Source organism: Staurois parvus, unplaced genomic scaffold, assembly GCF_062004578.1.
Source record: "Staurois parvus isolate SC_StPar_1 unplaced genomic scaffold, SC_StPar_1.0 ptg000059l, whole genome shotgun sequence".
Lineage (NCBI taxonomy): Eukaryota > Metazoa > Chordata > Amphibia > Anura > Ranidae > Staurois > Staurois parvus.
The window spans coordinates 12,058,006-12,072,046 of NW_028317855.1; the positions used below are offsets into that span (position 1 = coordinate 12,058,006).

Here is a 14,041-nt window from a genome sequence, read left to right on the forward strand (position 1 = left end):
AAACAGCAAATTTAACTACTCCGTTTGATTTTTTTGGAGCTGTTTTTCACGGAAGATCTGTATGCATTGATTGCGGATCAAAGCAATTTATATGCACAACTATTTATCCTTGCCAACCCAAATTCAAACCTTTCCAGACCATTCGCATGGAAGCCCAATACAGTTTACAAATTTAGATTTTTTTTGGACCTAACTCTCAACATGTGCATTACTAAAAAAAATTAATTGCTGTTGTATTGGTCCACAGACCCGATTCATCATATCATCACCTGCGAGCGTTGACCCTGTGCCAGTATGTAAACAGCGGTTGCACTATGCATGTGAGGTATCGCCGCGAACATCAGATCATGGGCAGTAATTCTAGCACTAGACCTCCTCTGTAAATCTAAAATGGTAGCTTGTAAAGGCTTTTAAAGCATTGCCTATGGATATTAAAAATGTATGCAGTTTGTCGCCATTGTGCAGTTCTAAAGTATGTCATGTTTGGTATCCATTTACTCGGCATACCATCATCTTTTATATTTTACCAAATAATTGGCCAATATATATTGTGTTTATGTGCATTAAAAAGTAAAAAATTATTTTTTGCCAAAAAATCTGCATTTGAAATATCACTGCGCAAGTACTATGTGACATAGAAAATTGCAGTACCCACCATTTTATTTACTAGGGTGTCTGCTTAAAAAATATATATAATGTTTGGGGGTTCAAAGTAATTTCCTGGTCTTCAGGTGGTTAGAAGAGTGAATGATGTGTGGCATAAACTTTTAATGCTGGACATAAAAATGCCCCCACCCCCAAAACAACCCCTTTTTGGAAAGCAGACACCCCAAACTATTTGCTGAGAAACATGTTGAGTCAATAGAAGAATTTTTTACCACAAGTTTTTGGAAAATGACAAAAAAATTATTTTTTTTTTTACACAAAATTGTCTCTTAAATGATTTATTGCTCACAATTGCCATGGGTATATGTGGAATTACTCCCCAGAATACATTCCTCTACCAAGTATGGGGATACCATGTGTGAGACTTTTTGCCAGTCTAGCCAAGTATAGGACCCCAAAATCCAATAAGCACCTTCAGGCTTTTAACCACTAGCCCAGTGGTCGGCAAGTCGCGGCTCGTGAGCCACATGCGGCTCTTTACAAACTTAAATGCGGCTCTTCTGTGTGCCGGGCGCCCGCTCCCCTCCCTTCTCTCGGGCGGCCGCCCCAAAAGTCAGGACTCTGCAGCTGTCAGGATGTAGGCGGGGCAGCCAGGATGTAGGCGGGGCAGCGTGACGAACTCCTCTCCTCTCACAGTCCGCCCTGAAGACCAGAACGGCGCGGGAACACGGCGAGAAGAACGCGCAAAGGTAAGTGAATTGACTTAATATGGGGAATGAATTACTATATGGGGGATGAATTTCTATATGGGGGATGAATTTCTATAGGGGGGATGAATTTCTATAGGGGGGATGAATTACTATGGGGGGGATGAATTACTATATGGGGGATGTATTTTCAGTTTTAAAAATGTGGCTCTCAAAATAAATTTCAATCGTAGTTTTGGCGAGATTTGGCTCAGTTGAAAAAAAAGGTTGCCCACCACTGCACTAGCCTACAGGGCACTTATACCCCCTTCCTGCCCAGGCCAATGTCCAGCTTTCAGAGCTCTCACACTTTGAATAAAAATTGCGCGGTCATACAACATTGTACCCATATGACATTTTTATCATTTTTTGGTGACAGATAGAGCTTTCTTTTGGTGGTATTTAATCACCTCTGGGTTTTTTATTTTTTCTTAAACAAACCAAAAACCCCTGAAAATTTTGAAAAAAAAATGTTTTTTCTTAGTTTTTGTTATAAAATTTTGTAAATAAGTGATTTTTCTCTTTCACTGATGTGCGCTAATGAGGCTGCACTGATGGGCACTGGTAGGTTGCACTGATGGACACTGATAGGTGGCAATGATGGGCACGGATGAGGAGGCACTGGTAGGTGGCACTGATGGGCATTGACAGGCATCACTGACGGGCACTGAAAGGCAGCATTGATATATGGCACTGACTGGCACTGTTAGGCGGCACTGACAGGCACTGTTAGGCGGCACTGATGCACACTGATAGGTGGCACTGATGCACACGGATGGGTGACACTGAAAGGCAGCTCAGATGGGCACTGATATGTGGCCTTGATGTGCACTGGTAGGCACTGAAGGACACTGGCACGAGGCACTGATGAGCACTGACAGGTGGCACTGCTGGGGCTACACTGATCATCAGGGCACACTGATCATCAGTGCTCTGATGATCAGTGTACATGTCCCCTCCGCGGAAAGCTCATTACCGGCTCTCCTCTCGAGCTGTCAGCGTGACAGCTTGAGAGGAGAAAAATGCCGATAACCGACATTTTCCTGTTTACATGTGATCAGCTGTGATTGGACACAGCTGATCACATGACGGAGCCGACATCTTCGGCTCTTTCCGTGATTGGTGATCTGCCGATCGCCGAGCTCTCCCTGAGCCGCGCATGCGCAGTGAGAATGGGAGGATGTCATATGACGTCCTCCCAGAACGAGAGAACCACCTTGCGCCCGTCATATTACTATATGGCGGGCGGGGGGTGGTTAAAGGGTTTTATTTCCTCATTACACTTCCTGACTACCTATCACAGTTTTGGAGGCCATGAAATGCCAGGATAGCACCAAACCCCCCAAATGACCCCTTTTTGTAAAGTAGACACACCAAAAAATTTGATAAGAAGTATGGTGAGTATTTTGCAGATCTCGTTTGTTGCCACAAGATTTTGGAAAAATGAACAAAAAAAAACCAAAAACATATTTTTCTTTTCTTTTTTATATTTTAAAACCTTGTGAAAAAAAAATGAGATCTGCAAAATACTCACCATGCCTCTTTTTAAATTCCTTGGGGTGTCTACTTTCCAAAAAGGGTGCTATCCTGGCATTTCAGGGCTCCTGTATGTGGCTAGACTCCCAAAAAGTCTTACACATGTGGTATCCCCATACTCGATAGAAGAAGCAGAATGTATTTTGGGGTGTAATTCCACATATACCCATGGCTTGTGGGAGAAATATATAATTTAAATGACAGCTTAAAAAAAAAGTTTGTCATTTTCCAAATATTTGTGGGAAAAAAATAAATCTTCCATGGACTCAATATGCCTCTCAGCAGATAGTTTAGGGTGTCGACTTTCCGAAAGGAGGTCATTTGGGGGTGTTTGTACTGTTTTGGTATTTTAGCACCTCAAGAAATGTAATTGGTAGTCAGAAAGTAAAAGCTGTATACATTTCATTATCTATACCATAGTTTGTAGATGCTCTAACTTTCACACAAAGCAATCAATCTACACTTATTGGGGTTTTTGTTAACCAAAAACATGTAGCAGAATACATTTTGGCCTAAACTTATGATGAAATTTGAGTTTTTGGATATTTTTTATGACAGAAATGAGAAAATATTTTTTTTTCAAAACGTTTTTGTTTATAGAGCCAAAAAAAAAAAAAAAAATACCACTAAAAGAAAGCTCTATTTGTGTGAAAAAAAGGATGTTAATTTCATTTATGTACCATATTGCATGACCGTGCAATTGTCAGTTAAACTAGTGCAGCTCTGTATAGCAAAAAAATTGCCTAAATTGCAGTCTCTATACCATAGTTTGTAGACGCTATAACTTTCACACAAAGCAATCAATATACACTTATTGGGATTTTTTTTTTACCAAAAACATGTAGCTGAATACATTTTGGCCTAAATTTATGAGTGTACTTTGAGTTCACTATATATTCTTTATAGCCGAAAGTAAAAAATATCATTTTTCTTCAAAATTTTAGGTCTTTTTTGTTTATAGTGTGAAAAATACTGTAAAAAGTGCACAGGTAATCAAATACCACTGAAAGAAAGATCTATTTATGTGAAAAAAGGACGTAAATTGTGTTTGGGTACAGCATTGCATGACCACACAATTGTCAGTTGAAATAGTGCAGCGCCAAAATAGCAAAAAGAGGCCTGGTCTTTAAGGGGGTTAAATCCTCTGGAGGGCAAGTGGTTAATGTGTGGATCCACCCAGATCACTGACCGGCAGCTGGATTAGCCTCTCAGCGCACCTCAGCGCCTGAGCCAGCCTTTCCTGCCCCCTCCAGAGCCCAGCACTCTATTGAGTGCTGGAGGGGCAAAGCAGAGAGCTGGAGAATGACAGTCAGCACTCTGTGCTCACTGGGGACTGAGTACTGAGCGATCAGTGTTTTTTTATTTTGATTGCTCTTGGTCTCAGTCTTGTAACAGACTGACACTGCATCCAACCAGGTGAGTACAACTGTTTTTTTCCCCAAACTTCTCTTTTAATGAATGGGAGACTTAGAACAGGGAGTACCATTAAGCGGTGAGAGCTCCACCCCAAAAACTACTAAATTAAACCATAGAACCAGCTCAGTGTGTTGCTGTAATATTTTAATCATTTTTGACATTCGCACAGTGATTTTTGTGGGCCGCAGAGATCTTCAAAGATGTACATATTCTACTTACTAAGCATTAAACATAAATAGGAGCTTACAACACCTCCATTCAAGGCTATGTTTGAACAATTTAAAGTATAAGGTTCTAGAGGTCACTTGGATAATGATTGATCGAAACTAGTTGCTCTGTTTGCTTAAGAGACTTCTGTGTCCATCATCTAAAGTGCATTTAGGTTTCAATTTATACCTCATTTTTAAACATCACCTACCATGATCACTAGCAAATTTGTGTTGCTCCTTATTTCACTGACATGTTCAGGTAAGGTGCTGGATTTAAATGCATTACATTTGCTGTTAGAATGCCTAAAGTTGTATTTGCTAAAATTGTTAGGGTTGTAGTAAAGTTAAAGGTTGTTGAAATAGAGTGTTTTGAGTTGTTGGAATATTTGATGTATGGGACTGAATAGAAGTATAATAAGGCATTTAGCAGAAATTATGTAATATTGACAGAAGCATTTAAAAGCATGTTTTCTTTTTATTCTTTTAAATGTTTTTTTTACATTCAATGTTTTTATTAAGGATTTAAGGTAGGAAAACATTGCTGTGATAGTCAGAATTGATAGTAATGTGACAATACTTCACCATATTAAAAGAATATTAGCTAGAGTGCCTCACACACTGCACATAAAATGCATAGTAGTCACCATAAGGCAGATATCTACAGCAGAGGACTATGTCACAATCGCCTGAGTTTATAATATTTAAAGAAAAAAGTGAAAGAGAAGTAGAAAGGAAAAGCATAAAAGAATATGAGAAGAAAGAAAGGAGAAACCCAGAGCACTGTAGGAATGATCAAATGTGTGGCCCAAGAAAATTAGGGATTGACATGCATGTAGCACGCCCATGGGCTCCAAACCTATTCAAAATGTTTGCTCATATCCTGAAGGATACCAGCAAGTTTTTAATGGGTCTTAATCCATAATACATTCTGCTATATCTGAGAAATTGAAGTCTTTCAACATGATCTAGCAATAGGTAATTTAGCCACTAATAGCATAAAAAATTTAAGTCTCTGAGCAGCACTGGAAAGATTCTCAAGTGGCTCATGCAAAAGAGCAATAAATGGGGATTGTGATTGAGACTCCAGTAACTTGTCTCAGTAGGGCAGAAACTCTATTCCAAAATCCCCTGAGGCTAGGGCATTGCCACCTTATTACCATAGTACACAGTACATTGGAGATGCCATCCCCTAAAACGAGTTGCAACGAAGTTGGATAGAGTTTTGACAGGTAAGAAGGAAACCAGATACCATCTAGTAAGGACTTTTATGTTTCTTTGATATGTTTTTATTGCCATAATTAAAAAAAGTTTGTGATGCTGATACAGCACTCTGTTGCCAGTTAACTATCTTACTCTCAAATCTGCAGTGTTTCCTAGGCATTATTATTACATAGTTAGTCTGGCTGAAAAAAGACAAAAGTCCATCCAGTTCAACCATTAAAAAAAAAGTTATAATCCTATACCCACAGTTGATCCAGATGAAGGCAAAAAAACCCAACAAAGCAGGATCCAATTTGCTCCTGCAGGGGTAAAAAATCCTTCCTGATCCCCCGAGAGGCAATCGGATATTCCCTGGATCAACTTTACCTATAAATGTTAGTATCCAGCTATATTCTGTGTATCCAAGAAAGAATCCATACCTTTTTAAAAGCAATCCACTCAGCTGGCCAGAACCAACTCTTGAGTAGTCTAAAGTGTTACTAAACCTACAACAGTAAAATCAGTCTGTGTATGCAGTAAACCTAAGGGGTTAATCCTCTGCATTGTGTAAAAAGGCTGTTTGATTCTGTTTTCTCTGCCCCTCCTCTTGCTGAAATGACCACCTGATACAGAATGAACCTGTGGTCACATGCACATGCTCAGTTTGCTGTGTACTGCGAGAGAGAGGTTTTTTTTTTTCTTGGGAGAGTGCATGTGATCCGCACAGGGCCAATCAGCACTGTCCAGACAGAGGTCAAGGGGATCTCCATCATCCTAGAGTAGAAAGAAAACTCCTCCTACAAGTTTTAGCTAGTAGTGGGCTGGACATTGATAGAAGTCACAAGACTGCTCTAAAAGGTATTTAGCAGTTTATATTTACTAAAATAATTGCACTTCCATGTTGTGTGTACTGTGGGAGAACAGATATATGGAATGTAGGGTCCTGGGTTTAGTAACACTTTAATGTACAGTATATGCAAGTTAAAATAGTAAATGAACACATGACTGCACTTTCAGTAAACTCAGAAAATACACCTTTATTTTTAGAAATCCATAGAAATATGTACAGGTATGCTTAAGGAAGAGAGATCTCCGTCTACCAAAGTGTACCTGTACTTGTTTTCATGGATTTGAGAAGTACGAGCATAGATGATCCAACCTGGAGAGGTCTCATAACATCTTTGTATGCCATGATTACGTTAGAGGGATAAAATGTAGAGATGTTCTTTTGTTATCACGTGTAGCGCTCACCCCCGAAGGAGCTGCTGGAATTAATGGGCACTTCTGTCCTTACTTCAGTGATGAACCATATATATATTGGATCCACAGCACACCAGTACACCTTGTGGAACGTTTTATAATAGGTTTAATAAGACAGGTAAAACTCTGCAAATAGACTGCAAATTAACTTGGAAAATAGCAGTTAAATGCACTGAATACACAGACCTTCTAGAATTGTCACAATCACATTAATAAACACAATATTCATGTATATATGTATATACCGGTATAGTTATAGATCAGAATTAACCCCCTGCAACTACAGCAGCAATATGTCCCCAGATAAACTGACATCTCTTTAGGCTCAGTCCCAAATTCACTTGTATGCTGTAGGATTGTAACACTGAACACTGTGTGAGTCTATGTGTTGCACAGGCCTGTGTTATTGAATCGGCGGAGCGCTCTTAAAGCGGAGTTCCACCCAAAAAGGGACGTTCCGCTTTAAACATTCGTCCCACACTCCCCATTAAGGATTGGCACCTTTGGGAATCGGGGGGGGGGGGGACCCGAATTTGACAGGTACCCGCGCTCTCAAATCCGCTGCAATTGCCTAGGCAATCGGAAACAGAGGTTGTCCTCCTACCCTCCCTCCCCGGAGTCTTGTGGGACACGTGACAGGTCCCAGAAGATGAAGGGGCCATTCTGAAAGCAAAGGGCTACTCACACATGCACAATGGGCACCTGGCTGTGAAGCCGCAAGCTTTCACAGCTGGGTGCCCACACTGAAGATGCTGGCCTCCTGGAATACAGGACGGGCTGCCGTGGGGGCAACGTGGGATCATGGGACAGGTAAGTGGCTGTTTTAAAAGTCAGCAGCTACAGTTTTTGTAGGTGCTGACTTTTATTTTTTTACAGAGTGAGTGGAACTCCGCTTTAAGGACTGACGTGCCACTGGTTATCTGTTGCTCACCACATCCAAGAAGAACAGTCTCCAGGGGTTAACTCATTGAAGGGTGTCACGATATAAGGTCAGGTTCAGAGACCAGTTGCTATAGCAGTAAAATGCTTACCTGAAACCAGCAGGATAGGTACACCAGCAGATCCCCCTGGGATGTTAATACCAGGTCGCAGATCTCAGGATCACCCCACCAGGGAATGAGCAGACTGGGAATCAACAGGTTAGGGATCAGACGAAAGCAGAGTCAGTCACAAGCCAAGGGTCGATCACAAATGGTAGCAGATCAATCGTAGTACGTTAGGATGAGACGAAATCGTGGTCAGGAACAAGCCAAAGGTCATTAGCGGAGGTGTAGACAGCAGCAGGACCAGTAGCAGGATATTGACTGGAAAGGCACAATAATCTGGCAAGGAGGAAGTGCATGGACATGGCTTTTATAAGGAAGTTCATGGGAGGAGCAAGGGGTTCAAGGTTCAAGAGTAATCAAGGCACAAGGCAGGATTATCCAAGAATTGTCAAGGGAGCTGTCCAGCATTCCAGATAGCTCAGTGAGAAGAGACATTGCCTCTCACTGCAGAAGGACCAGGTTCAATCCCAGGCCCTGACAAAGGGATGATGAATGGGGCTCTCTCTCTCTCTCTCTCTCTCTCTCTCTCTCTCTCTCTCTCTCTCTCTCTCTCTCTCTCTCTGACTAGTGTTTCCTGTTGTTAGGTGCCTCTCCTGGGATGGTCACACACACCTGCGATTTCCAACACTCTGACCTCTCTCTGCAGTGGGAGATGTAATGGGTGACTGGTACCAATTATCACAGTTGCTGCTGACTTCAGCTGCTGTAGATAACCGTTGTCCTTAGCAACTGCTGATGATCTGGAAACAGTGTCAGTGTACTTCCACAGTAAGGGCTGCAGACTAGCCCTCACATGTCCTCTGCAAAAGCACACATGGTTCACCATCCCCCCTCCTCCTTGCAAAGCATCCTGGTCCTGTAGTCCTGTGCAGTATAAAGTTACATTGCCTTTGTGATGAAACTGCAACTCCCACAAACACTCCAATACTGCTGAGAGATGAGCCAATCAAACCCTTTCTGACAACATGTAGTCTTAAAATGGAAACATTTCTTTAACCACTTGCCGTCCGCCTGCTGTTTTTCAACGGCAAAGTGGTGGCACTTCAGGGGCAGGTTGCCGGTCATAAACGGCACCCGCTATTTCTAGTTGTGCCTCCTCCGGACACAGTGAAACACCGATCGTCGGTTGGGACCTCTGTGCGAGGTCCCGATCATGTGATCACTGATTGGCCAATCAGTGATCACATGCAAAGTAGTAAGCAAGATTTCACTTGTGACATTATTGCTTACTATGTGTGAAATCTGTGAATGATCACAGAGGTCACATGGTACAAGGCTATTCACAACAGCCTTGTACCATGTGACAAGCTCTGACCAATCACAGCTCACACAGTATTTCTCAATGGCTGCAAGAATCCAGACAGAGAGAAAGAGAAATGATTGCTTTTACATCCTATATGGGTGTAAAAGCAATCACTGTAAAAAAAATCTTCATAACTACCCCACTGCTAGGTTGACGGTATGTAAAAGAAAAAAAAAAAACATAAATAATAATATAAAAAAATAAAATAAAAATGTAAAAAAAAAGTTTAAAAATTATAATTTTTGGTTATAACTAGTTTGGCGTATTTTTTTTTACTAAAAAGATAACGGAATAAATTTTGGTCAAGAGTTATGATGAAATATTATTTATTTGCAAAATTTTATAAGAAAAACACTTTTTTAAATAATTTTGGACTTTTTCATTTATATAGCAAAAAAAATTTAAATCCCAGTGGTAAATAAATACCACCAAAATAAAGCTTTATCTGTCTCAAAAAAATGGCAAAAAATTCATATGGGTACAGTGTTGTATGACTGTGCAACTGTGTGATAGCACTGAAAGCTGAAAATTGCCCTGGACAGGAAGGGGGTAAAAGTGTCCGGACAGGAAGTGGTTAAAAGGGAAACAGCAATGGCCTCGCTACACATTCCACAATCATAAACCCCCTATAAATAATTTTACTCTAATTAGGCTGATCTGTAAATATAAAACATATACATGCATATCTTTTTAGTGTGTGTGTATATATACACAGGTGAAACTCGAAAAATTAGAATATTGTGCAAAAGTTAATTTGAAGCCCATGTCCAGGGCAACATCCAACTTCTTTTGCAATTACCTTTTGAGGCTTTCCCTCCTTATGGAGGGTGTCAACGGTGGTTTTCTGCACAACTGCCAGATCAGCAGTCTTTCCCATGATTGTGATTCCTACTGAACCAGACTGAGAGACCATTTAAAGGCTCAGGAACCCTTTGCAGTTGTTATGGCTTAATTAGCTGCATAGAGTGGGACACTTTGAACCTAGAATATTGCACCTTTTCACAATATTCAGATTTTCTGAGATTGTGGATTTGGGGGTTTTATGAGTTGTAAGCCATAATAATCACAATTATGACAAATCACAGCTTGAACTATCTTGCTGTGCATGTAATGAGTCTATCTCATATATAAGTTTCACCTTTTAAGTTGCATTACTGAAATAAATGAACTCTTGCATGATATTCTAATTTTTCAAGTTTCACCTGTATGTATGTATATATATATATATATATATATATATATATATATATATATATATATGTCAGGGGCAGACTGACCATTCGGGAACTTGGGCACTGCCCGAGGGCCCGGGGTCAGAAGGGGGCCCCATGAGATGCTCTTGGTACCTTTCATAGGCTTTTTGGGTGTGGTTTGAGTGTGGGCAAGGACACAGGGGCCCCATGAGTTGTCAGTTCCTTTAATTTTTTTGAATAGATATATATATATTCAAAAAAATTAAAGGAACAATTTGAAAACACATCAGATCTCAATGAGGAAAATATCATGCTGGATACCTATACTGATATGGACTGGGTATGTGTTAGGAACGTAAGGATGCCCCATCGTTTGATGGAAATGAAAATTATCAACCTACAGAGGACTGAATCCAAAGACACTATGAAAATCAAAGTGAAAAAATTATACAACAGGCTAGGCCATTTTACTGAAATTTCATTGAAGCAACTCAAAATGGTACTCAGTAGTTTGTATGGCCCCCATGTGCTTGCATGCATGCTTGACAACGTAGGGGCATGTTTCTAATGAGACAATGGATGGTGTCCTGGGGTATTTCCTCCCAGATCTGGACCAGGGCATCACTGAGCTCCTGGACAGTCTGAGGTGCAACCTGGCGGCGTCGGATGGACTGAAACATGATATCCCAGAGGTGTTCTCTTGGATTTAGGTCAAGCGAGAGTGGGGGCCATTCAATGGGGGCCTGCAAACTCTCACCACATGAGGCATTGTCGTGCACCAGGAGGAACCCAGGACCCACTGCACCAGCATAGGGTCTGACAATGGGTCCAAGTATTTCATCCTGATACCTAATGGCCATCGGGGTACCATTGTCTAGCCTGTGGAGGTCTGTGCGGCCCTTCATGGATATGCCTCCCCAGGCTACCACTGACCCACCACCAAAACGTTCATGATGAACGATGCTACAGGCAGCATAACATTCTCCATGGCTTCTCCAGACCCTTTCACATCTGTCACATGTGATTAGGGTGAACCTGCTCTCATCTGTGAAAAGAACAGGGTGCTAAAGGCGGACCTGCCAATTCTGGTGTTCAATGGAAAATGCCAATCAAGCTCTATGGTGTTGAGCAATGAGCACAGGGCCACTAGAGAACGTCAGGCCCTCAGGCCACCCTCATGAAGTCTGTTTCTGATTGTTTGGTCAGAGACATTCACACCAGTGGCTTGCTGGAGGTCATTTTGTTTGGTTGTGACAGTGCTCATCCTTTTCCTCCTTGCACAAAGGAGCAGATACTGGATACTGGTCCTGCTGATTGGTTAAGGAACTTCTACAGCCCTGTCCAGTTCTCCTAGTGTAACTGCCTGTCTTCTGGAATCTCCTCCATGCTCTTGAGACTGGGAGACACAACAAACCTTCTAGCAATCGGAGGTATTGATGGGCCATCCTGGAAGAGTTGGAATGCCTGTGCAACCTCTGCAGGGTACAGGTATCACCTCATGCAACCAGTAGGGACACTGACTCTAGCCAAATGCAAAACTGGTGAAAAACAGTCAGCAAAGATGAGTAGAGAAAAAATGTCAGTAGCCTCCATTCCTGTTTTGGGGATTGTCTCATTGTTGCCCATCTGGTGCACCCATTGTTAATTACATTAACACCAAAGCAGTTGAAACTGATTAACAACCCCCTCTGCTACTTAACAGATTAATATCCCTTGATGCTATACTCTGATTAAAAAAGGGTTCCTTTATACTGTATATGTTTAATAGTTTTACTAGAATGTGGAATACATATTCTTTTCCCCAAAACTCAGGATCTGTATCTGTAAGGGTTCCAAATTCTCAGTAGATCCCAGTGTGAATTACATTACTTACTAGACTGTAACATACAGAAATAAAACAGAGATCCACTGTATTTTATAACTACACAGTTTTCACCAGCAGAGGCAATAATATGGCAAAGAAGGGGACATACGCAGGTGGCTGATACAAAATGATATCTGTTGTCTCAACTGTTTGCTAGTTTTCCATTGCATACGCTGGTTGGAGCAGGTGTTCTGAAAGTACAAAAATATATCTTATAGAGACATGTATCAGAAGTCAGATACAAGATTCCCTACTGTAGTAAATGTAAAGATCGGAAATAGGAATTCTGACTTTTCTCTGTCCTTTTTTATGAGCACTTGTTCTGGACAGTGACCAGGAGTATTAAAATCACCAGAAAATCAGCATTCTTAGATAGAGGCCAGCAAGAGCAGGCTCTTTAAATCCATTATGATGGGTATACATTGATCACTGTATACAATAATCTTAGAAGTCTATTTGTAAAGATCTAAAAAATGTTTTTGTTTTCCTGAACATTTCCAATAATTCTGCACATAGCAGTTATTTTTACACCAGTTTATAAAATGCAGAAATTTGATAAAGTAAAAATGAAACTCATAAAGGATTAGAAAACCATGCTAAAATGGAGTCTTTTTTCTAGTGTAATTAATTCTCAATTTACAGAACATGAAGTTCTGCACTTCTCATGGAATGCTTAGGAACAGGACTACATTTTACAGTAAATATTTTTTTCCAGTTTGTACGTCTGTGAAGGTTCCCATTTATTCAGGCTATGGTATATCAAGTAGTAGTTAGCCGCAGCCAACTGGACTTGTTCTGTAAAAATGAGAATGTTTCTAAAAGCCCTTTCTTCAGCTCTCATGAGTGTTTGGAACATACCTCATCATTTACAGAAATTTTAAAACAGATGGTTGTCACTTCTACCAGAAAACTGATAGCTAGTAGTCGGTGTTCGCAAATACACCTGCTGCTGCCGCCATAAGCCTTACATGGCATCAGCTAGATAGTTAACATGTATCAATTGTTTAAATCATGTACACATTGAATTTCAATAATTTTGAGCCTGCTTCTATTAATTAATCACTTGAAGACCAGCATGTTAAGACCTATTCCTATCCAGGCAATTTTTCAGTTTTCAGCACTGTGATACTTTGACTAACAATTATTTGGTCATGCAACATTGTAGCCATATGAGTTTTATACATGTTTTTTTATAGACAGATATGGATTTCTTTTGGGGATATTTAATCACCACTGGGTTTTTATTTTTTAGTGTATAAAAGAAAAAAGACTAATGTTTAAGCTTTGCCAATAAATAATCTTTCTTAATAAATTTAGACAAAATCGTATTCTGCTACTTTTTCTGGTAAGAAAAGTGTATATTATTTAGTCTGTGTGAAACATAGAATCTACAAGCTATATACGGTATATACTGTATATGTGAAATGTATAAACCCTATTGTTCTGTCTGCATAATCTCATTTCTTGAGGCCCAAAATAGCCAATACAGTGCAAACACTCCCAAAATGACCCATTTTGGAAGACAGACACTCCAAGGTATTTAGTGAAAGGGAATTGTGAGTCTTTTGAAGTTGTAGTTTTTTGCCACAATATTTTTGTAAACATAGAAAGTAAATACATTTGATTTTATTTCACAAAGTTGTAATTTTAACAAGTTATTTT

The 14,041-nt window shown here is 40.3% G+C and overlaps 1 protein-coding gene across 1 annotated transcript in view; it reads left to right on the forward strand.

The window, feature by feature from the left end:
* The first annotated feature begins 4,667 nt into the window (after window positions 1-4,667).
* PLG (plasminogen) overlaps window positions 4,668-14,041 on the forward strand; it is a 191,103-nt gene continuing 181,729 nt past the window's right edge. The window contains exon 1 of the mRNA XM_089668611.1: window positions 4,668-4,772. Within this exon, the coding sequence (XP_089524737.1) occupies window positions 4,724-4,772 (49 nt within the window). The 5' untranslated portion in view covers window positions 4,668-4,723. The remainder of the gene's footprint in view (window positions 4,773-14,041) is intronic.